This window comes from Stigmatopora argus, chromosome 21, assembly GCF_051989625.1.
Source record: "Stigmatopora argus isolate UIUO_Sarg chromosome 21, RoL_Sarg_1.0, whole genome shotgun sequence".
Classification (NCBI taxonomy): domain Eukaryota; kingdom Metazoa; phylum Chordata; class Actinopteri; order Syngnathiformes; family Syngnathidae; genus Stigmatopora; species Stigmatopora argus.
The window spans coordinates 7,142,147-7,167,468 of record NC_135407.1 but is presented as its reverse complement, the minus strand read 5'-3'; the positions used below and the strand labels follow the sequence as shown (position 1 = coordinate 7,167,468).

The window sequence follows — 25,322 nt, the reverse complement described above, 5'->3', positions numbered from 1 at the left end:
TCTAGTCTTGACTTGGGCTTTAATAACTACGACTAGTTTTATCAAAAATTGAAATCTAGACACAAACCAACTGCACTTAATGTTTTGTCAATCCTTCACAGATAAGAAGACTCAAGGCAATGACAATTATTCTTAGCTCTAGCGAGACAGTCAATCTTTGTTGGATCGCCCGATGGGTCCTGACCCAAAAAATACCCACGCAAACACCCAAATGACTGACTTTTCACATTTTTTGGAAGTGACGCAGAGGCTTTAGGATTTTGCTTTACTGGATTTAGTGGATGGAGACTGTACATGTGAATTAGACCATGCCACGCAATCTAACGTTGCCAGGTAAATTTGCAGGTTATCCAGTAAACTAACTTTAGATATGAAGCAGTTTGTCTTTTTTTGTTCATATCTGTCAAAATTTTAAATATCAAAAGCCATTGAGAAACATAGCCCCTCAAAATGAAAAGTAGAAAAGGATCTCCGCGACAGTCACTTTTGAAACGTGCAAATAAAATGTCATTTTAATCAACAGTTTTTCAAAATGGTTATTTGAAAGTACAATTTACTCAAATTTTGAAAAGCAACATGCACTTATCAACAGTGTTTTGTTGATTAAATTACATCTGAATCTGTGCCCACTTAAAATCTTTCAATTTCTCTCTCCCTTGTATAAATCCCATTTCAATTTAATAAAGGCCATAGAATGCTTTTAGTAATGTCCAGTATTAGTGGGTTCTTTCTTTTTCGTTTTTCTTTTTTTTTTACCCATCAATTTATGTCACTTAAATTCATTTGAGAGAGGAAGCACACTCACTTAATGTCACACAGCCAAAAAAGTAATTTTGACAACCTGCAAAATGGGCGAGACCTCAAATTTAATAGAACGTGTAAAATTGAATGCTTGCCTTGAGTCTCGTGAATCATTTTTGACAAAGCCGGCCGGCATCAACTTCAATTAGCTAACAGTTTGAAATTTAAGTACATTATTGACCAAGGTCACGTAGGCTGATCTGGCGAGATACTCGGTATTAAAGACATCTTTTACAATATTTGCTGACTTTATTACACGAAAAAAAGTGCTCCGTCTGAGTCAGGACTCGATAAAAGTTGCTGTGGATCAGCGCCTTTGGCAACATCGCATTTTGGAGTTTACAAGCTAGGTGGCAAATTTTGTGGCAAATTTACCTGAGTTCTGTCGGAATTCTTCCGTCGACGTCGCTTTTGAGAATTCATAGCATGTTTAACCTTTTTCTTTTCTTAATAGGGTGCAATTGGCTTTCATAGTGCTGCCCTTTCAGTCAAGAGTCAGCGCCAATTTATTCTCTGTAGACATAAAAGGTCAATTTCCGTTGTTTCTCTGAAGGTCGTTTTCCATTTTTTTCCCCCTCGACATCTGCAACGCCGTTTGATCCCAAATGGCAATAAACGTCGTCGATATTTTAACGAATGCGTGAAAAGTTGAGTCATTTGCCCAGCGTGTTGTTGTGAAGTGTTTGTCGTCCTCTCCCGTGAAAAAAATGTCGCCGTAACACTTGGATGGATTGCCTTGACATTTTGTGCAGACATTTATGGTCCCCAGAGGAGAAAGGATGCTGGCTTTTATAAGTCGCTGATGTTTAATTTAGCGCGGCTATCAGGTGAATGTTTTTCACTTACATTTGCTCCTCAAAATATTTCAGCCAGATTGTCACGTTGATTGACAGCTCCAAATTGAGCATTTTTCAAATACTGCTCATGTTCAGGCAAAAATTGCGTCTGTAGAATACGCTGCGTTTGTGGACAGGCACAAATTGAAAAGCATATAATCCTCATGTGCACCGAGGGATTATTGGCTAAAACAATGTAGCTAATGGGAACGTTTGTCTGAAAAAAATAATAATAAACATTGCACCTTGTTGGAGTGGCACCCAAACAACAGCTGTGTTGATTTTCACAATGCTGTAAACCTGCTTTTATTTTGCCTGCGCTATAATATGACGGTTGCAGTATATATTTAAGATCTGTGGCTTTTAATAATCACTAACTATCGGCTTTGCACTTGTTTATACAGCTGTGCTCTGCTTTTCGTAATAAAATGAGGAAGATCACAGTTTAATTTAAAGCCAAAACGAAAAAAAAAAACATTTTTATTGCCCTATATAGTCCAATCAGACAGAAAATGCAGGACCAGAGTCCAAACATAGAAAAAGATTAGCAACGGTCGTGGTGCAGTTAATAGCTCGAGTCGTAGCCTGGGATGAAAGGTTTGATTCCAAGTTCACTCTCAAAGTGCCCTTGGGCAAGGCACTGGAACGTAATTTGCACTCCGTGGGTTGTGAGCACTATTGGTGTGTGAAATAGTGCTAACGTAAAAGTGTTTTGGGCATTCTAAAAACGTGTAGATAAATGTTTACTATTTACAACAAACAAAGTCCAAGGTTTTATTCATTTGTTGGCAGGCATTTAGTCATATAAACACGTCGATAGAAATTGTGAAATTTAGTTTGATTTACGGGTCTTATTCAGTATTACATTGCTCAACGAGTCTGCCATGTTGATATATCCCTCTTCCTGATGCTGTTTATTTTTATCTTCCGTGACTGCCCACAAAGTGCACCGCGTTTCCTTCCGTTATCTCTGGCCCTGCCGTTCGATGTTGTTTTAAGATTCCTAGTCCGACAGGAGGTATGCCAACACCTCTCTTCAATCCTTCCCAGTATCCTACAAAGTATTATCCTGATAATTATACCCAAAAAAATACAAGATAGTACTCAAATCCTCTTTTAAGCAGTGACCAAACAATTGCAACTAACAGCCTATAAGACAAAGACATTATTAAATCGGACAAAAGTCAACACATGTAAGGGCAAAGGCTTTTTTTAAGATAATATGCAGTGCTCATTAATTTTCTTTTGGAGGATGAAACTCAATAGTTGACATGCCCTGCATTATCCCACTGCCCCCCCCTTCCGTCTATCTTTCATTCATGCCTGACAAACTGTCTGTAGGCTGTCGTCAATGTGACTCATTTTCGTCTTTGAAGTGTCAGTGTGCAGATAAAGATCATCAGGGATTTGTACTCAAAAGCCGTTACTCGCATTAGAAACTGACTGTGTATTAATACGCCTTTGTGTGGATACACTGGTTTGATGTTCACACACACGGTATTAAGGAGAGATTATATTAAAGTCGTCTTAGAACGTGACGCATTGTAGAATTGCAGTCTTCAACTCGTCGCTAGTGTTTATTTGAATGAATTATTTGGCCAACTTTATGTCAACTTTCCACAACAAAACCACGTAAGCATTATGAAATGGTTATTATTTTAACTTCTTCCTTTGGGAAGATTCCAATCAATTAAAGGCAGCATCAGACAAGGCCTTAATATAGTGACATCATCGGTGCGTCACTAAATGGAACCCTGAGAATGACCCTCAAAGATGTTAGCTTCTGACAAGCCATCTATTTGGATTTATAGTGCATGATCTAATTGAAGAGATGAGAAATGAAAACTTTAAAAATAGGGCTTTAAAAGCGTGTGCCTTGCTATTAACTTGCCATGTCATAAAGGATGAAAGTTGTTCTACAAGCTGAACGCATTGCATTTCCCATCCATCCATTGATTACTTTTCCAACGCCCTGCATACGCACTTTTTTATTTCATCTTTGTATTGAATTTACTGCTTATTCTTTTTATAGCTACAGCTAAACTCTGAACTCATGTCCAATCCCAAGACTTTTATTTAAAGAATATATTTAATAACCAGTGACTGACTGAATGCAACCGCTAATCGAGTACTGGCAAATTTTGAAGATAATTCTCCCAAGATAAAGCGAAATTTTTAAAAAAAGCAAGGTAGGTGATACAAGTTGAGTGACAGGGTTTGCTAATTTCAACAGGATGAAAGAGGCCACATTTTAAAGACTGGATCCCTGCAGGACTTGGTCCTCTTTACAGTTCATGATGACGGATCTTCGTTTCTCCTGCATAGGCAGATTTTCTTGCATGTTCACGTATAGCCATGTGATGCTCACCATCCTTGTTTTTTTTCTTTCCCCTATGCCATTCCTCTACCTCCTCCCATTTTCCCCACCTCCAGGGAAGCTGGCGCTGAAAACTGGGGCACAGAAGGCTGCCAAACGCTCACATCAACCACTGTCCAAACCAAATGCCTGTGCAGCAGGATTTCCACCTACGCTGTGTTAGCACAGCAAGCTAAAGAGCCGGTGAGTCACCACTGCATAATCTGATGTACTTTTCTGGGCTTGGAGGACCAAATTAGGCTACTACTACCAAGGGTCAGCTCAGTGATCTGTTGGCGGGTTATAAATTTAGATGTCATCCCTGTTAGCTGGATTACTGCGATAGGCTGTGGGTGCCAATGTCTTGTAATTTTGATGGATAATATAGCCAGTTTGATTTTTTTGTGAGCACTTTCAATGCCTGCAAATCAAACGGCGTTCTTGTTAAACATTGTCACAGCAGACTATTTAATGCAGCCCTGCGGTTGGCATTTTTGGCAACTCATTTTGTTCAACTTTTTTGATCCCGAGCTTAGTGAAGGTCATTTTTTTTGGTGTGCGCGTGATGGATGAGGAGAAGCCATAAAAGGGACAGAAAATATTTTATTGTGACTATGTGTTTTTGCCTGAGGTGAGCACCCTGCTATAAATAGTTCACATGGCTTTTGGTGTGTCTTTGACAAGATTGAAAAGGGCTTTTTAGTGTTTTGTGTGGGTGGGGGCTTCTTATAGATTGACCCACTCTCCGTTTGGATGCTAATGGACTTTCCAAAGATCGGAAATTGGTTTACTTTTCTTTATAATTATTCATTGTTTAACATCTGTGTGTAGTTTAGTTTTCTGGACTTTCAGTTTTTTATCTGCCACCATTAAAAATGTAATATTACTCATTTATCATCCGTATTACTCCTCACACCGTTGACTTTTAACATTTTATCTCCTCTTTTTGGCAGAGTTTTCTGTTTTCAACATTCTCATAAATATTCACCACCAAACATTGGCTTATGAAGACTGGCAAAACATGTAGATGTTGTGTTCGTGTGTGTGTGGATTGTTATTTTCCAGCTTTACCTTGTCGTGATATTTAAAATGGAGCCAGAAAAATAGCAGATCCGTCGCAGGTTACTAGCGGTGTCATGCAGCTGGAAAGGAAATGGTGAATAATGAAGGGCATGCACAAAAATAAGAGGCACAAAAGTGCCGATTTTTAGAGAAAGCTAAAAGATGGATGAACAAGTTAGTCTGAATATTGCCACATTCATTATTAATGAAAATGTAACTCGAAAAATATCTGCAAACATGGATGGAAGCCTCATATGTACAACTATAAAGAACACTAGTTATAGTTTAAAATATCTCTAGTGAGAATAAATGGTACTATGATTGGGTGGATGGACATTTTCCTCTGAACAAATCTTTTAACCATTAATTAAGGGTGTTATGATAATCTATACAGCAGAATTGGTCATTGGATCAACACTTTTTAGAGAACTACTTTTCACTTAGTACAATTTTTTTTTAGACTTCGACCCAACGGCATAGTGCTTTCTCTGTGTTACACAACCGAGACTTTTGTTAAGTGCAAACACATTACATTTTAGGACAAATCATTATTGCCAGTACTTTGGACCACAAGTTATAGGTCAGTGCATTTGTGTCATTGGCACTCAGATGGGAGCTGTTGCTCCGAGTACTAAGTGCGCCATGTAGCTTTGGGGTTCTTCACCGTGATCTTTCAACTGAGATTGGATTCCCTTAAACAGAGACGCTTAGACTGCATTAATTATGTGACATATGTCACGTGAAGACATGACACCATTGTTGGGATGTGAAACTGGCAAACCTCAAGCGATTTAGCTCGAGTTGCGTAGCAGAGGATGCACGGATTGGATTCCATTTTTAATTATAATAGGGCGTGGAGAAATTGAGAAGTAGTGGCGCTATTACGAGTAGTTTACAGTGAGGGATAGCCAGTTAATCCTGTTTACTTTCTTTAGCCTGTGGCGTTTTAGCTTCAAGTCTATCAGCAACACAAGACTGAGGGGGAAAGCAGGGCAGAGGCAAAGGAGCCAAGTAATTAAGGTTGTGCCACCACAGAATAAAGCATGGCAACAGGATTTCCCAAAGCAAGTGCTGTGGGGACGTAAAGTCTGTAGATGTGTCGAGAATTGTTGCCTCGACCGTGCTCATTGGGATCACGGGATTTTGGGTTGGAGGAGTTATTGCCTTGGTGAAATACAACGTAATGTTTTGTGCCTCCAGTTAATGAAGCGAGTTGAATCCTCGAGTTTTTATTTTTGTCATCGGGTTGACAAGCGATGTGCCAGGTTGTGAAAAAAGAGTAATTAGGAGGACTGGTGATATTTTAACTTTTAATAAGAATCGTATACGGTGGACTAATATGGAGTCAGGTATTTTTTGGAGTCTTTACATGGTCTCAAATGCACAAATTGCTAAGGATGAAGGGAAGATGCAAAAATATGCAACTCTGGACACAAAGCGGGATCAAAATACTATTTAACGACATGGGCCCAAAGTACACTGCGTCCGAACAAAGCAGAAGCCATTTCTTTTAAAGGAACAGAGAATACACACCCAGATTTTATATTACAAATTGGAAAGAAAAAAAAAACACAATGAAGGAATGGGACACCTCCTACTTTGAGCTAACAGCAGAAAGCAAAGGCATGATTATGAATACAAAAATATACACTTGATCCAAGTTTCCTCGCATTGGATTTGATGCTTAGCGGAAGTATTTGTGTAAATAAGTATTTTTCCTCTTCTATCCATCTTCAAAATGTATGTTAAATGTATAAAATTCGGATAAGAAAATAATCAGAGAGCAATGTAGTAGGCATGAAAAAACAAGAGGATGGATACAGAGATAGAAAGAAAAAAAGGAGCTTTAACGTTGTAATAGACCCGAATTGGACAGGACATTTGTCAACAGTGATAAATAGATTTAACCTCTTGTGCTCTTCCATCTTTCTATCATAGTTAATGTCAAAAAGAAGTCACATACGACAGCAAATGCCCCGATCTATGTGGTGGTCTTTCACGTTTTCTTTCCTTCTTACGCAAACACATTAAGCGCATTAAATCATAGACAATAGTTCCTGCCCCTGCAAAGAAACATTAGCATGATGCTGTAGCCTATAACCCAATTTGTAATTGCTTCTCTGTGTTATAGCATAATGGAAATAGACACATAATCGCATCACCCTCTTACAACCGAACCAATTAGGAAAACTCTGTTGGATAAATTGGCACAATGAAGAGCTGAGGGACAACTTGTGCATTTAACCAGAGTAAATTATACAAACGGAGAATAACTTCATCTTGTCGAAGCAAATTTAAGGGTAAAAAGTGTTCCAACTTTGCACATTTAACCAGTTAAATGTACAAAGTGGCTCTACAAGTACCGGTAATTACATTAGCTAAACAATCTACATTGTATTTTATTTGTTTTGGGTAATTCAGCCGTGCAAGCACGTCATCATTTAAGAAGAATACTTTCAACATTGTAAATAGTTAAAGCGTGATTTGGTCTGTTAATACTAGTGTAAGCCAATGTGGTTGATTTTTTTTTCGTATTGGTAGTCAAGCCTGTTCTGGAAAAATAGATTTTCTTCGATGAATAGGCGCTCGTTTTGACTCTCGTCTTCTTTCTTTCTTCATCATTCTTCGCTCAGTTGCCCTCAACACTTCCGGTTGAACTTTCTTGCGTAATCCAAGCCTTTCAATGTCTTGCCACGCACCCACACGGCGTCCTTTATTAGCATTAAGACACCGTGGGTGTGTGTGAGTGTGCAAAAATGGCAACCTTTGATGAAAGAGATGGAGAGCCACCTGAGGGAATAAACTGTGCGTTTGAGAACGGAAACATAGCCAAACATTTAACCCATTTTGGGGGGGGGTTGCGGGGTGTACAGCACATTCTGGGAGAAAGGCCAAGCAAAAAATAAAATAAAATAGCACAGAGAAGGTATGTCATGGGATGCTACTGTTAACAGTAATTATTCTTTTTTTTTTCACCTTCCTCCCTGTATTTTTCTTTCCTTTCTGGAACACTAGGAAATGGGTCCAACCAGCATGCCCTCCGTGCCACTCATGGTGGGCTGTGGGGTCTCCTGCACCGCTGTGCTCATTCTGCTTTTTATCTACGCTGCCTTCTGGAGGTATTTGCACATTTTATTTCTTAACGCAACATTGTTTTTGGTCATGCAACACACTTTTTTAATGAACCTGGAAGGAACCAAAAAGTTCATCCCTTTGTTTATTTACATTGGTGGTGTCCATTTAGCAGCATCAACAGCACAGATAATGAATGAAGGATTCACACCATCATGTGTTTTATTTCTTTTTTTTCTGGAGGTATATCCGCTCGGAGAGGTCTATCATCCTGGTGAATTTTTGCCTTTCCATCCTGGCCTCCAATTTATTGATTTTGGTGGGACAATCACAAACGCTGAGCAAGGTAAGTCACTGGGAATGCTAAATTAATGAAGTGACATTTTTGGTCTACACACTGTTATGGAGACCTAAATGGACAATTATACTGAATACATGAATTTAATGATATGCCCAATTTAGTATCTGTTTCAGGCACCATATAACATCCATATTTTCACCTAAACTAGCCTAATTAGACCTCCATCTGCTTTGTAATGACACAAAAAAAGCTCACTGTCAAAGTAGCATTTTTTGCAGACCATAAATTGCAATTTTGAGGCCTGGAATTTATGCTCAAGTACAACTTGTCTTTATTTTTTTTAACACTTTGACCACCATCACCTTGGTATTTGGTATTTTGTCATTTGTCCCCTAGTTTGCTATTTCTGTGACGTATAATTTCGGATTACGGAAGAAAGAGTTATTGTTTTGGATAACTGACCATGTTCCTCAAAATGTGACACTGCATGAGGGAATCTGATGTGGTGTATACAATAATAATAATAATAATAATAATAATCGGACATAGGCCATGTCGTCATTACCACAACACAGAAAAGCCTACTTGTCATCACACGCAGAAACTGCGTGTGACGAAATTGATGGTGCTTCTCCATAAGCTACGTTTAGTCGGCAAAAGACCTAAATAAGTGTAAGTTACGGACTTGTAATTTGTCATTCCGCTGTTGTGGATACAGGTCGCTTACCTCGCGATTACATACAGGTCGCTTACCTCTCGATTACCGCACACTGTCTGCCACTTACCTTCCTTCAAGTCAGCTAGGAGGCGGCAGATCACCAACCAAACATCTATTCATATGCCGCAGAAGGGAATGTGTGTATGTTAGCGCGAGTTTAGATGTCTGATGGATGTGGGGAAAAAGCTATCCTTAAGCCTATTTGTCCGAGCTTTGTGGGACCTATAGCGTCTGCCAGAGGGCAGCAGCTGGAACAGATTGTGACCAGGGTGGTAAGGGTCCCCTATGATGTGCTTGGCTCTGCTGAGGTAACGCGGGCTGGCAATGTCTTCAAGTGAGGGCAGAGAGCAGCCGACAATCCTCTGGGCAGTGTTAATCACTTTCTGCATGGCCTTTTTGTTAAAATGGCATTCATGAGAGCCGCAAGATGTTTTGTAATGTTTTTTTTGTATCTATGCATAATGTATAATATCATCCGAATTAATTTTCATACCTCATGTCTCATTAGGCTCTGTGTACCGTGACTGCTGCCTTTCTCCATTTCTTCTTCTTGGCCTCTTTCTGCTGGGTGCTGACGGAAGCTTGGCAGTCCTACCTGGCGGTCATCGGGAAAATGAGGTCACGACTCATTCGCAAGCGTTTCCTGTGCCTCGGCTGGGGTAAGAAGGCAAAAGCGCCGCGCCACAAACACTGCCACTTGAATATCATTTGCCATTTCACATTGACTTTAAACAGGCTGATGTTTTTAACATCCTAAAATACTTGTTTACTGCGATTCATAGATGCATCTAAATGAAAAAATACACCCTTACCGTGTCATTTAATATAACACTGAACATACTTACCTGACATCTACTGTCATTGCATTATAGCGTTGCAAAATATTTCTACTTTATTTCAACGATCTCAACTTTGCCAGTAATTTCAATCATTTGACAGAATTCACATCATACTTCACAGTGACGTAAAAGCCAATTCAAGCTCCTTTCACATTTCAAAGTCATCTGATAATATCCATGAAGATGTTTTTTTATGACTTGGATACATATTGAGTCATCGCCTGTGTGACAGGAGGCACTAATGGAGAACTCTGCCCGAAATATTTTATATGAAGTTTCTCTCATCAGATTACATCATTGCAGTGGGAAAATTGTTTCCTATAAAGGCACCGACCCTCAAGTCAATTTCTGAATTCTCTTTTTTTGGGTGCAAATTTCAATACCCTGAAAAAAAATGCACCTATTCAGCAGGCACTCAGATATAAAGCATAACTTCACACAAAGATGAGTAGAAGCATATGTTTGTCATGGCTTTTAAAATCCATACAAGGTTAATAACACGATCTACTTTTTTAGCTCTGCATCACTCAAGTATCTCTTCTGCAGTTACCCACTTCCCCTTCATTTTACTTCATCCCCATACTATAAGAATAAGATAACATCTGCGCAACACTGGCAAAATGTTTGGCACGGATGCTTGAATTTACAACAACGTCACCTGTTCAATTCATTCAAGTTCATATTGATCCCTTCATTTTAATCAGCCACCTTGCGGATGGCCTTCCCTGATAGAAGAGACAAATTGTATAGGTGGACTGATAGTCCGTGTGTGTGTGTATGCCTTGGCTTATACTAGAAATAAGTAACCCACTTTGCAAAAATGAATACAATTTATGAATTGATCAGCCGGAGTAGAACGAATTTGAGGGCAATCCAGTCTCCAATTTTCTCCCTAAATTATGCACAGTTGAAAGTGTGCAGGGTTTTTGGAGTTGTATGTTTTCTGTTTTTTTAGTGGAGTGTTTGGATAGTTTTTATTGGTGATTCCTAGGCTTTTACTAGACTGATTGTCGTCAAATTAAAATGCTTTTGTTTTTGTTTTGGGTGTAGCCTGCCTTCTCGTAGGCATATTTTCACTTGTGGAGACAAAGGCAGCAACTTCAATGACGTGGGTGTTTCAGAATGATGCTAGCCAAACAGTCTATGTTGTTACTCTGTGACAGTTTGCCATAACGAAAAAATGATTTCAGTGTGACTGCTGCACACACAAATGCATGCGCAGACCTCGATTTGCAGATTTCATGCATGTGTTTTCAATTCCAAACAGCAAAATACAGCCATGTCTCGAGTGCATATCCAGTGTATTGAAGAATGTGTTGAATTTACAAATGAAAGGAACACATGGATAGCAGTAGTCACTTAAAAATAAAAAGTCTAATTTACCTGCACGTTATATATTTTTGCATAGCGAACCAATTTAAAAAAAAAAGTCAGTTTCCTTTTAAGAGAACCTTGTTAAAATGCCTTTTGCGTTTATCTCTGTTTTGCAGGTCTTCCAGCTTTAGTTGTAGCCGTGTCGGTTGGGTTCACCAGAGCTAGAGGTTATGGCACCACCAGCTAGTGAGTATGATATGATTTACAACAGTTTAAATAAATAAAAAATCCATATATAGAAATATATTTTTTATTTTATTTATATGCATGCTTCAGTCATGCATATAACACTGCCAATGTGATAAATGAAAAGGAAAAGCTTAGTGCATTATTTGCTTTAACGAGTATTTGATAAGCAGACTAAAAAGTGGAAGTTATTTGACAAGTAAAAAGCCCACAGTTCAATTTGTGGTTTGGCACTTTTATTTTAAAGTGTGACTACAACAGACCTTTTACCTTAGCCTACATTGAATAGGATTAACATTCTGGGGAGTAGTAGAGAAAGAAAAATGGTCCATATTGCTTAACGGTGCTTTAACTCATCGTTTCCAGATGGCATTTTAACATCAGGAGGTTCAATAAGGAGACATCAAATGAAAGTGTATAGTAACCTTTATTGTGATTGAAAGAAAATGGCACTTAGATCAATCCTCTACAGCAATGTATATTCATTAGAGGAAGTCTAGCACATGTTAGGCAAAACTGGGTAGAACTCAAAATCCACGAGTATTACACTGTTCCCAATATTTACACATTTTAGCAATTTGAATATTACATTTCGATATATTCCCAAAACAAGTCAACCTTTTTATCTTCTAGTTGCTGGTTATCCCTTGAAGGAGGTTTGCTTTATGCCTTTGTCGGGCCGGCTGCTGTCATCGTATTGGTAAGTATTACAACGGAAAAACACATTGTGGTTATACTATAAGTCACAGGTGTCAAAGTTGCGGCCCGTGGGCCAAATCTGGCCCACCGCATCATTTTGTGTGGCCCGAGAAAGTAAATGATGAGTACCAACTTACTGTTTTATGATGAAATTCAAATGAAGATTGTAGATTATTTCCTGTGTTTCCTCATTTTAAATCAATAATTGCAAAAAATTGTACGAATTTGAATGTCCAAAAATGATCTATCGATTACTACGATCGAGAAAGCTGTCAATTTATTAATCGATTAATTTTGGCCCTCCGGATGTAATCGAAACTACCATGTGGCCCTCGAAAAAAAATGAGTTTGACACCCCTGCTATAAGGGATGCCAATTTTTGACAGATTAAATGAGAAAAGATGGAGTTGTTGGATCGTTTGCTTTAAAACGTTGCTTTTGGTATCCTCATTATATTTGGGACACCGTTAATGTCTCATTAGCAATGCTGTCATCTGTTTTTATCTCATTGAAAAGGATGTAAAAGTGTTTTTTTTCTGAAAAATAAGCATGGAAGCCGTTCGTCAGCATTGACTTTGTCACTACCCAAAAGTACTGTAGGATTCCAATTCAACAGAAGTCAACAGCAAACACAAAGCCATGGAGATGTGATTGTAGATGAGAGTCCCTGTTGGCAAGCTATTACTGCAATCTTCATCAAACGTTCTCCTCTGTCTCCCTCAGGTGAATATGCTCATTGGAATTGTGGTTTTTAACAAGCTCATGTCTCGTGACGGCATTTCCGACAAGTCGAAAAAGCAGCGAGCGGGGTAAGTTCAACATACACACTCCCAAGGTGAACACAATCCACCCATTTTTCTCGCCAGGCCACTAAATTTCTGCTACTTTAAATATCTTTTATGCCTTCTGTCAAGAATTATTCCAACTCCCGGAACACCCCAAATACTAAACATCTGTTATTTACGGTTGCTCTTTGAGCTCCGGACGCATTTTACGGTACGTCTGTGTTTTCCGATTTGTCCGTGCTATGCGAGGACATAAAATGAGCGGCGGACTGAATACTAATTGAATACTATAAAGCGGGTTTGTGATACTGGAAGCTTTCGTAGCGGCTATGCAGAACATGTGTCTTTGATGAGGAACCAGTGTTGGTCCTTGGCATTGGATGGAAATCAAAGATGCACACTGCATTTATTTTTCAGATACTGCAAAGTGGGAAGATGGCCTTTTTTTACTGGGTTGCACAAGATCATAACTCTTAGAATAATATATCAGCGATGCAATTAACATCATATTAAAAATGTATGCTCTGAAAATAAGACCAAAAAAACGATTTCCATGAAGGTGTGGAAATGTGCATAATTTTATCAGAATGCCCTCAACTTTTCCAAATATTGTTGGACGTAATAATATGTGGCTATAAAGTAATTATACATTTAATTTGTTTTGATTTTAATCAGATATAATCACAACCTTCGGGTTTTTTTTGGTGTCCACAAATAGAAAAAATTACAAGAGAAATGGGCAATGTTTCCACTGAATAAGATATCATTAGCATAATGTGTTTTCTTATGAAGCTGTGGGATTCGGCCAATGAGCTGTGGTGGTATGCTAATGTAGCATATCCACTGCATGACTTCATTGTTTGGAACTCTCGTAGAATTCTCTTCTCAGCTGTAAACAAACGTGTTTTTTTTTTTTATTCATTTTATAACCCCCTAACGTAGCTTCCCTGGCCAATTTTATGCCCAAAATAAAGAAATCCCACCTGCATTTACTGGCAGTGGAATAAGGTTATTGGACCATTTCATGTCTGTCTCATTGTAGTCTGTTAATCCTCATGACGCCGCTTTAGCATCGCAATGTCTGTCTCTCACTTTCAGTCTGAATCACTTTTTCTCTTTTTTTACGTGCTGCTAATTTTGAAGAGGTGATTTTAATTTGCTTTTCTTCTTTTCTTCCTCCCCCACCACCTCTTTTGTCATTTGTCCTCATCTTTTCCTCCCATTTTTGTGTATTTTTTTTATCGTTCATGCCACAACCTTCTACATCTCACTCTCACCACGACTGGAACATGTTTCCAAACATCGTCACTGTCCTTCTCCCTTCATTGTTTTCTGTCTGTTGGCGTGTATGTGTGCAAAATACGGCCCCAAGTGTCCCAGTGGAGGCGCGTAGCCGACTTCTTCTGAAATGCTCCAAGTGCGGTGTGATCTCGAGCGCTGCTCTCTCCAGCTCGACTGCCAGCAGCGCCATGTTAGTCCATCTTCATTTTGCTCTCTTTTTCTCCCAACTTTTTAATTGTTATCACCACAAAGTTACAGCCCACTGCCTCTATTATTTTCTTTTCCAATTACTCGCATTGATCAGCAAAATGATGCCAATAAAATAAGCCACGTCAAGGCAAAATCCATTTATACAGACTGAGGTATAGAGCTATTATTTTGTGGTGACTATACATTTATCTATTTTTTGGTTCAGAATGTTTTCATTTTCTGTCACTTTGTCCATCCTTACTCTCTTTCTACGTATGCCATCGTTTTTAATCTTTAGCTTACCCTAACCATGACCGGACGTTTCGTCGAAAGACGTTTGGTCCCCAGACGTTTGGTCACTGGACGTTTGGTAGAACAGACGTTTGGTAGAACGGACGTTTGGTCGCAGGGTTCGCTCGCTGTCAAATTATGACAGAGTTTAATGTTGATATTTTGATATTAGATATTTAGATATTAAACTCTCTCTCTCTCTCTCTCTCTCTCTCTCTCTCTCATGATTATAATTTTGAGAGCTGGTTTCAACAGTAACAACCCGGCGACCAAACGTCCATTGTACCAAACGTCCGTTCTACCAAACGTCCGTTGTACCAAACGTCTGTTGTACCAAACGTCCGTTCTACCAAACGTCCGTTCTACCAAACGTCCGTTCTATCAAACGTCCGTTCTACCAAATGTCCGTTCTCCCAAAGGTCCGTTCTACCAAACGTCCGTTCTACCAAACGTCCGTTCTGCCAATCGTCCGTTCTGCCTAACGTCCGTTCGGCCAAACGTCCGGTCGACCAAACGTCCGTTCGACCAAACGTCCGGGGACCAAACGTCTTTCGACAAAACGTCTGAGTACCGTCCCTAACGATGCAGGATGACATTTCGGAGCAAAATAATGTTTTAAAAAAATGAACACAACACTTGCTTCACACTTGATAAAACATAATAAGATTTGTCCTCAGGAGATACAAAACAAAACCGACCCGTGTCAGACTGTATTTGGGAATAATTTGCCTCGCTACCTGCTTAATGCGTACTATGCGGAAGATTAATGCAATGTGGGGCAAATTTTAGTTTTTTTGCTGTGCTGTCCAAGACCCTATTGCATAGTTTATGGTTTATGGCTAGTTTTTGTTGTGCCATACTTCATCTGGTAAACTGTCATCCCAGTTTCACAGCCTCTGACTGCGAATGCTAAATCAAATGTACTGCAGTTCCCTGTTTTTTTAATCATTGTTGTCCTTGGCTGACCCGTTTAGCACAGCGTCCACTGTGGATTTAACTCTGATTTTATTCCGGGGAACTAGTCTGCCCGGGTGTCTGTTCACCATGATTGCCCGCTGTGTTGGAATCAAGTCGGAGCGGAGGTTAAACGTGGCATTTTATACCCGCTGCATTGTTTTTAGTATTGTTGTGCAGCCGGTGAACTTATTTAAATCAATGTGTCATTAAATACAAGAAATAAAGTGCACCCACATGCACCACACGCAAACAACATCAATGGCAATTTATTATCGCTAGGGATTTTGTTTTAATGGCAAAGGGACTGGGTTTCTAACAAGAACTGATGAGGTTGCCGTTTCACAAAGTGAAGTAGAGGCGAGTAGTCAGCAAGTTTTACAATTCAAAAAGCAATTTGGACCCTAAAGAAAAGAAAAAATGAATAGAAAAACACTGTGACAAAACATTTTCGACATTTGGAACGAAACACCATCGCTTCTAACACGTTTGTTTATTTGACCATTATTCTAAAGTTTCGGCTAATATCGCCAAACTCCGCAAACAACAATGCAGCATTTGAACTCAAATGCCACGCAGAGTCAAATCCTTTTTGCGCGATGACACAAGATAACGTAATCCCCGGAATTACACGAATATTGACATGTTTGACTCAAGCCGTGTCGCCTTCACATCAATTCAGTCTTCTCACAGTCTGGCAGCATTTCACTTACCATGAGCAAACCTTATAATCATGACCAGTTGTCAGTCTGGTCGCTATAAAAGGGATGTCACATTATGAATCCACTTTACGGCGATAATATCAGTCCTTTTTAACTGATGTCTCCGCATTAATGCGCAAGAGAAACAGAATAACACGAACTATCCAGACAGTTCCATGCCTGAGGGCCTGGTTCCTTTCCATTTATTTCTATTTGTCCACCATTGTTCTTTTACAGGGCGTCTCTGTGGAGTTCCTGCGTGGTTCTTCCTCTGCTGGCCCTCACTTGGATGTCAGCTGTCTTGGCCATAACGGATCGGCGCTCAACACTTTTCCAGGTGAGCCTCCCTTTACCACTAAAGTATTTATATGAACACATGTATGTGAGCTGTGTCAATGTCCAGATAAAACAAATGACGTGCCTTATTTCCAAACTATAAGTCTCACCTGAGTACAAGTCGTACCAACCTTGGCACAAAAAAATAATAGGCGAATGTTAACAGAACGGTTTATCAGATAAACATAGCCTAAAAAAACAATGTAACATCCTGTCAGTGTTAAGAGAGAAAACAAAAGTGGGTGAGTGTCCCAAAAATGAAAAATGTGACTTATAGGCGAGAAAATACGGTATTTATGACTGATCTTATACAGTATATGATCAATGATCAACATTTGACAAAACTGTCGGCGCTAACAAAGTTTCACTGCAGTTTTAAATAGTTCCAAATAAGTCATGGTAATGTTACATAATGCCTAGCACATGGGGTGTCCAAACTATTGCACAAAAGGCCATAGTGAGTTCTGGTTTTCATTCCAACGGATACAGAACAGACAATTCTGCCAATTTCCTAGCTGCAAACAATTGATTTCACTTTTAAGACACCAGATTGGGGAAAATACTGGGCTGGTTTGGACACCCACATTCTCGCAGATACTGCAACATTCAAATCTGCATAAGCTGTACATCTGGAAATTGCGCGAGAGGGGAAAGCCGGTGTGCAAAATCAAATCAAGTGTTATACCTTCTCTCAAAGGTCCTGTTTGCCGTCTTCGACTCGGTCCAAGGCTTCGTCATCATCACCGTTCACTGTGCCATGCGGAGAGAGGTGAGTCCCATTTCCCACTCAGTATCCTCGGTTACCCTTCACCAGGTGGTATTCACATTAGAAAAGCTCATGTCAGCTTCCAGGTCAGTTTGAGGTTGCATCGGAATACAATCCGATCCGACTTGACGGGGATTAACTCGCCACTTATGTCTGATGTTGTTGTGCTTCTACTTCATAATGCTGTATCACAGAGCAGTATTGTCCATCGGAGCCAAGCCTACTTTAAGGAGCTTAGTTTTATGGAATAAGACGATAAGTCCTTTACTAATACCCCCCACCCTGTATAGTTGCCACAGGCTTTACGCTGCCCCCCTGGGTATGGTGTAGTTTCAAACTTATACATTTTTTGTGGACAAAAGATCGCCACAGACACACAAAGCCATTGAGAATTCAGCAAATGTCAAATTGACACATATGGATCTTATAGTATCTTCTCAAGCAGTCTGTACTGGATGTGAATAATTCAATTGTTATCTGCAGCTAATCAATGTCAACCCCGCGGAAGGCATGTGGGTGCATTAAATCTAGGCAACTCTTTTTTTTAAATGTAAGAAAATCCTCAGGCTTCTGAAAAAGACACATTGTCTGCTCGAGAGAAGGAAGAAGATAAAAAGGCAGCACAGATTGTCAGAGGCAAACCACTGACAAGTATGTGAGATTTTACCACCTGCGCCAGCAAAGAAGAAACCACTGCGACACAGATGCCCCGCTCAGATCCAAATCTGAATAGCAAAAATGCGGTTTAGGTGCGAGGTCTGTTATCTTGGAGAGAAAAAAAAATAGTAAGAGGCACAAAGGAAAGAGGCTGAAAACCTGAGAGATGATGCTAGGATTTAACGGAGAAGGTGAAATGAAATTAATAAAAGTACTATGGGTTGGTGATAATACAGAGGGATTGAAAGAACAGTGTTTGGAGGAAAATTGGATGCCACACACACACTCGCACACACACAAACGGAGAACAATCACCTCGGAGGATGAGTGGAGGCATAAAGGGAAGAGACGGATGGAAGGAAACAATAGCGGCAATAAGCTTCCCATGCAGTATTAATCAGACATGGATGCCGCTCCAATCCAATCCATTTGTAGCGCCGTGTCGTATACTCCGATAAGACCACACAGAGCGAATGGAGATGTTTTCATTGGCTCTTGCACCACTTGCTACATGAGTGCTCTTGTTTCCCGCCCATGACAGTCTTTGGGGGATTTGACAGTCGAAACACTGACAAATGAAGACACACTTGAGAGAGACAAACAAAATGATCTACATAAATATAGGGACGATAGATTAAAATGGCTCGTGTTAAAACATTTATATTTCCTATTTGAAATCCAAAAAGCTCAGTATTAAGAATTTGTTTTTTTAAATTGTTTGCCTTGTGTTTTGACCATTTCCTGATTGTATTGGTAATGTCATTGATAGAACTCTAATGGAAAGAAAAAATCAGTAATCACCATACATTTTGCTGCATTTTACAAAATGCTTTGATTGATAACTTAAATTTTAAGCTATAGTAGTAAAATACCAATGGCAGTTTCCAACATTTACCAGCTAAATTTCAGTCTTATTTCCTTTACTAACCTTGCATTAATAAAACCTTCTCATCTTCCTCCCTATGACATCGCCATTTACTTCAGGTTCAGGACGCCATGCGCTGTCGGATGGGGGGATGTAAAGACGACAGCGAGAACTCCCCAGACTCCTGCAAGAACGGACAGGTGCAGATCATGGTGAATAGCATTCCATTTCATCCCATCTCTGATTAACTTCTATCCTACTATGACAGTTATTTTTGGCGGAAAATGAATCCACGCCTCACTTTATCACAATAACTGTCTCATTTCCAACCAAGGGATCATAATCTTGCACATTTGCTCTATACAATTGCAGTCTACAATGGCTGCCCTACCCCTCAAAAAAGGCTTATATTTCCATAATGTACACTGTATTTTAAAATATAATTACAGTTAACACACCTAAAATTATCTTTAGTCTAATTGCCTTTCAATTAGACACTTGTTTATTTTGACTTGTTTTATTATGAGGCATTCTGAAGGAACTCGTTATGCATTTATTTTTATTTTTTAATCAAGATTGTGTGGTTTCTCATCACTTTTGAGGGCACTTTGTCAACATAGAGACAAATTAACGATTGATAATCACAAGTCACATCGCAAGAGATTTGAATTATTATGATGCTTATTGTGTGATAAATCACATGCACTGTTTAGGTAACAATCATAGCTTTCTGAGTTTAAATCTCGCTGCAGTCCTCACTCTGCAGCTAAAAAGAATATATTTAGTCCCATTTATTCCCCTTAGTTTCCACAACCTAGCCAAGCATTGTGTGAAAAATGGCCCTAATTGAATTTTGCGACAAACGTGTTTTATCATAAACATCTATCCTAATGCGGGCCTGTTCCACTGTCAGCTAAATCGCTCTAATTCCCCCAGTTTCCTTTTCCTTAATCTGTACTTAAAGAAAATATTATGTTATAAAGAACATTTTGGCAAGGCCACCAGCGGTGACGATAAATTAGCTTCCACATGCAACTGAAGCTTCCTGCAAAATTCGCAGGGAGATCTCATCCCCTCAGTTAATACCTTGAAATGACCAGGCACTTTTGACCTTTTCCTGGTTAAAGTGGAATCCCATGCATTTGAATAACGAGTCGTTTTTCAAATTTGTTGTCCTCAACGCTTGTGCACTGTCAGAAGGGTCCGAATGCGGCCTATTGCGGGCAGCAGTGTGGCTCTTTGCATTACGGCACTGGCCCGTGCACAAGTGGGTGCCACCCACAGTTGTTCCCGCCGGCGTGCCAGCAGCAGTCCTGTTGCCACAGTCTACCCCGCAATGACCGCGGCTTTGACCACAACCACATTCTCAACTATCTGCATGAGCAAAGCCCCGTCCCAAACAATCCCCACAATCTCAACCACAGCCAAACAGTATGTCACCAGCAAATCTATACCGTGTAGTAAGTGCATTAGGTAGAAGGGAAAGGTGCAATCTGTGAAAAAGTCTTGTCGAATTTTTACGCACAAGTATATTATGGTCATTGTTTTAAAACATATATATAGGTGATGATAACAATCGTGGTGTTGCTCATACAACAATTCTCTTTACAACATATACAGAAATGAGGCAATGAAAAATATTGGCCTTATAAAGATTATCAGGCTACATCTTGATTGGACATAGATTTAAGACTTAATTTAACACCAGGCTTATGATTTTCCTTTTACTTTGTGTATTTTTCTGGTAAAAGTTGTTAAAGTGAGAGGAGTGCTGTTTCACTAAAACAGTCTTACAGCAGCAGGTCAATATTAGCCCACTTAAAGTACGCCGCTATATACATATTTGGACAATATTTAAAATGTGTACGTTTCGTCGATAGCAAATATGTTAAAGGAATAAAATTTAGGTGGAGTGAAATTCACATAGTCATTTCTCTGTCTACTCTGTCTTCAGCATAGCTACAGATGGTATTTTAAATTTAGGTGGACAGGATGTGAGCGTGTTATCAGCGTTTCTCATCGCAATCATCCAGAAGGCCAAAAAACACTGATTTGAGACATTTCATCTTTTAGAGCACATGTGTCAAAGTGGCGGCCCGGGGGCCAGATCTGGCCCCCGCATCATTTTGTGTGGCCCGGGACTTAAATCATGAGTGCCGACTTTCTGTTTCAAATGATCAAATTAAAATGAAGAGTATAGATGTATATTACATTTCCTAATTTTCCCCCTTTTAAATCAATAATTGTATTTTTTTATCCATTTTTCTGTGTTTTTAGTTCAAATTAAATTTAAAAAAACATGAAATCGAGTTGACGTTAACGCGGCCCGCAAACCAACCCGAGTCTGACACCCCTGTTTTAGAGGCACATTGCACCTTTCTCAGTACCAAAAGCTGTGTTGTGTAGAATAAATAGAAATGAATTTGATTTGAAAACAAAGCTCGCATGCCACACAAAGTACATCTTCTATTGATAGTGATAGTTAATATTGTATTTTTTTAAGTCACCTATTTCATGATAGTGACACTATACAAGTATTGTAACTGCATACTCATAGTCGGATCAGCATTATTCTACCATTTAGTCTCTTAAAACAATAATAATGATATTTCTAAATAGTTATCCCGATAAATGAGGTTGTGGAGGGGACATTTTAGGATCCTCATCACTCATCTGTATCGAATTGTTCCTAATATTAATGTGTAGACAATATCTACTCACTTTTTTCCTCCTTTCTTTACTTACCTGCCCTCCATTTCTCAGACCGATTTTGAGAAGGACGTGGACTTGGCGTGCCAAACAGGTTTGTGTTCCTTGTTTCCTCCCCCGTGCCTTTTTATTCAACGCAATTAGTATTGCGGACGAGCGAGTGTCGAGCTGTGACCGATTTAGTTATGCCGGACTGAATGATGAAATGACGGATTATGTGCTGCAACTGCTTTGAACAAATTACTGTTGCTTATCAATCACACTCATTCTGCCCAGTGTGTGTTCAGAAAGCGTGAGTTTTGAAGATAACACTTTTGTATTCAGGCCCGGTTGGTTCACGCTGGTCATAATTGTGCGTCTGTGTGTGTGTGTGGGTTGCTGGCGGGTGGATGTTTTCGGATGTATATTGTCGTACATTGGAAACATTAACGCAGAGTCACTTTTCCCTCCTCCTAAACCCTTGCAGAGAGAGGACACCCATGTAAGTTACCCACCTGAACTAACCCTGCCTGGTCCCAAACCGAAAATGTTAACTTAGATTTGAGGCCTTTCTTAGGGCCTTCACTTTTTATTTCATAGCTAGATTATATTCTAAACATATTTGCTGGTATGCATGAACCGGATTTAGATCATTTGGATCTATTTTGAACTTTATGATTCAGTTTAAGTACTCCCTTAAGTATGATACCTTCGGGATTGCGCTTAAGAGTTTGGGTCCAGGAAGTTAATCAGCATGGTGTCCAGCATGTGTTCTCTTGGCTTTTTAACTGAGGAGTGATACGGTTAAAAATGGGTGCTAGCCACACGAACACAGGTTGAAAAAAAGAGAGATTGTTTTGTCTTGTGTTGACAATTTTCAAATATATGTGTTATGTTCATGGATGGCATTGATTAGAGTTTTTTTTAAATATAAAACTGTTTAAATAAGTTTTAAATACCTGTGTTGGTGTGGTCATAGCCTACGTTATTTCCTCTCAGCATGTCATAGTACCTTCTCTAAAGGGTCTAAAAATAGACGTTTCCACTTTTCCTGCGTAATATGCATGACAATTTACCTCAAGTACTCAGTATTGGATGTTTTGTTCAGTTTTCAGCACCTGATTATACAAAAAAATACAATTGCACCATCAGTGGGTGTCTGCAAATATCGTATGTCAGTGTGATCAAAGACAACGGGAGAATAAATTGGCACCATTTTATTTTTGGGGAAAGAAATATTAAAATTCCTAAAGCAAAATAGACTCAAATCAAGAACAAAGACTAATAATATTTTACCGCCAAAACACATGGGAAGCATAATATTGGAATATTCCGTCTGTTATCGTTATGTCAAAATACAAGTGTAACCTAATTTAAAGCTCTAATCGTGCATAATTTCTTGGTATGCATCTTATCTAACTGTTCTATGCTATATTGTACGATTATTTGATTCCATCACCTTCTTCCATTTCCCTCGTCCACGCACGGCCTGTTTTTTTTTGCCACTCCTTTTATGACAACCTAATACTTCATCCCACTTCTCCACCAACCTTTGCCCCCCATGCTCTCCCACTGGGAACCGTTTGTACCTCATATCCCTTCAGTCATTTTCAAGGAGGTGAACACTTGCAACCCCGCCACCATCACTGGCACTTTGTCCCGGATATCCCTGGATGATGACGATGACCCCAAACTTGCTGCTCATCAGGACGGCGGAGTCGGGGTCAACTTCACCTCCCTTCCTGGGAATATCCCCCCTCCCAACCTTATCGTGCAGGTACGGGATTCATTCAGATCTCGGATATGTCAATGTTGTCCTGAAACTAAACGTTAAAGTCGGCGAATAGAAGTATGGGAAGAGTGTCTTCTACCCTGTGGGAAGACTGCTGTCTTCAATCATTACTTTTCTCCAAAAATACTTGCATTTTTCCTCCTATTGAAGTGTGTAAGTATGCCATATGAGTTTTAGAAATGCTAAAATCACTTCGGAAGATACTCCCTGACAATTTAAAACTCTGATGCAAGTTAAATCTGAAAGTTTGTCGCTCTCTTTGAGAAGCCCGGCGGCATTAATACCCATTGAAATATGAACTCCAACAATAGTGTGCGTTGAGTTTGAACGGATTTTCATCTAACCTCATTTGTAATCCGGCAAGGTTCCACCACTCGGAGGACTCAATGAGCTGAGCGAGACGCCATTGAAGAAGGAGATGAACATTGATCAGCAGAGACAACAGGCGCAGCAGCGCTGCGGCGCCCCCATCTATTTGTGCACCGAGAGCGGTCTCGGATGGGCCAGACCGCCCGGCTCGTCCAACAACTCCCAGGACGGAAGTGCGGAGAGCGGAGGGAGCGGCGGCGGAGGCGGCAGTGGAGGCGAGGGCGACTACATGGTCTTGCCTCGACGGACAGTTACCATTAAACCGCCAACGCCGCCCTCCCAAGGCCTGGGCGGTGATGACAAGCCTCTCAACATTGCCGTGGAGGACCCTCCGTTCCCGCCTCCCCCCTCCCCCCTGACCCTTCACCCGGCCGAGAGCGAAGCCTACCCAGCGGATTTTATGCCGTCCGGCGTGGGCGACATGAACATCAACATGAACATGAACCGCTCTTACGGGACAATCAAAACGCTGCCCCACGGACACGCCCACGTGATGGCCCAGGGCGGTCTAGTGCGCTCTCACGGGGGTCACGTGCACACCCACGGCCATTCCCTGCAGCTGAAGCCGGGCCAGAGGCCGTCCGTCAGACAGATTCTGACAGGGGGGACCACGGTGGAGAGAACCAGAACCCTCCCACGCAACCTGGGCAGCAACAACGCCAATGCTAACCTCTCCGCGGAATCCTTAGAGGTGAGTAAAACAATAGATTAAGACCTTGGAAACCATGTTTATTTATGAAGTTGTAATCTGAGGTCAAGATATTTTAATAGAAGTACAGTTGCAGAGCTGTAAAGAAAAGATACATAGAGAAAAAAGAGGAAATACCACCACAAAATGTTAGGATTTCTTCTTACGATTGTTTACAACACCAACAAAAAAGGTATTGACGAATCAAGGTAAACACGCACTCTAGTTTAAGGTTAGTCGGAACAAGGATAACAACCCAATTGGTGACTTAAATGACCTTCAGCCCGTAATAAATAAATTAAAAACAGGAAGTGTTAAGAGTCACTTAAGCTATTTGTGCTAAAAAGAAAGTAACATTCACATCCTTTAACATTTTAGTTGAGCACTTTGAATACATATAGCTGTGTATAAACTATATCTCATCATCAAGAGCCTTGATTTAGTGAAACATTGAGTGTTCTTTGGTGTGTGTATCTGTGTGTGGAAGTCACTGGGTCAGATTGTGAGAAAACCCTGCTTGAAACATTTCCACCAGCAGTGACACACAAAGATCTCATTAACTCATACGGTTGATTAAAACCATGGAAAGGACACTTTCTCCCTCAGTGAAGAGGCTTCATTATGGGTTGCATGATGATGATGATGATGATGATGATGATAAGGATGAGTCATTAAAGCTCAGCATAGCCAAAGTTCACAACTGGCAGAAAGAAAAA

General features: G+C 40.0%; 1 protein-coding gene across 28 annotated transcripts in view; it reads left to right on the top strand.

Annotated features, from left to right (window-relative positions):
- The window catches only part of adgrb2 (adhesion G protein-coupled receptor B2), a 234,269-nt gene that overhangs the window by 197,661 nt on the left and 11,286 nt on the right, over positions 1-25,322 (top strand). For 17 of the 28 annotated variants that reach the window (XR_013297928.1, XM_077591112.1, XM_077591115.1 and 14 more), the window contains 16 exons: positions 4,071-4,197; positions 8,071-8,174; positions 8,371-8,473; positions 9,655-9,805; positions 11,476-11,545; positions 12,179-12,245; positions 12,968-13,053; positions 14,402-14,500; positions 16,683-16,782; positions 17,479-17,550; positions 19,189-19,281; positions 20,267-20,500; positions 21,833-21,872; positions 22,245-22,259; positions 23,362-23,534; positions 23,914-24,609. Coding sequence is in view for 27 of the 28 variants with exons in the window: in XM_077591112.1 (XP_077447238.1) it covers positions 4,071-4,197; positions 8,071-8,174; positions 8,371-8,473; positions 9,655-9,805; positions 11,476-11,545; positions 12,179-12,245; positions 12,968-13,053; positions 14,402-14,500; positions 16,683-16,782; positions 17,479-17,550; positions 19,189-19,281; positions 20,267-20,500; positions 21,833-21,872; positions 22,245-22,259; positions 23,362-23,534; positions 23,914-24,609 (2,230 nt within the window). In the remaining variant the exon portion in view is untranslated. The remainder of the gene's footprint in view (positions 1-4,070; positions 4,198-8,070; positions 8,175-8,370; positions 8,474-9,654; positions 9,806-11,475; positions 11,546-12,178; positions 12,246-12,967; positions 13,054-14,401; positions 14,501-16,682; positions 16,783-17,478; positions 17,551-19,188; positions 19,282-20,266; positions 20,501-21,832; positions 21,873-22,244; positions 22,260-23,361; positions 23,535-23,913; positions 24,610-25,322) is intronic. The other 11 variants (XM_077591139.1, XM_077591134.1, XM_077591130.1 and 8 more) reach the window with 7 other exon arrangements.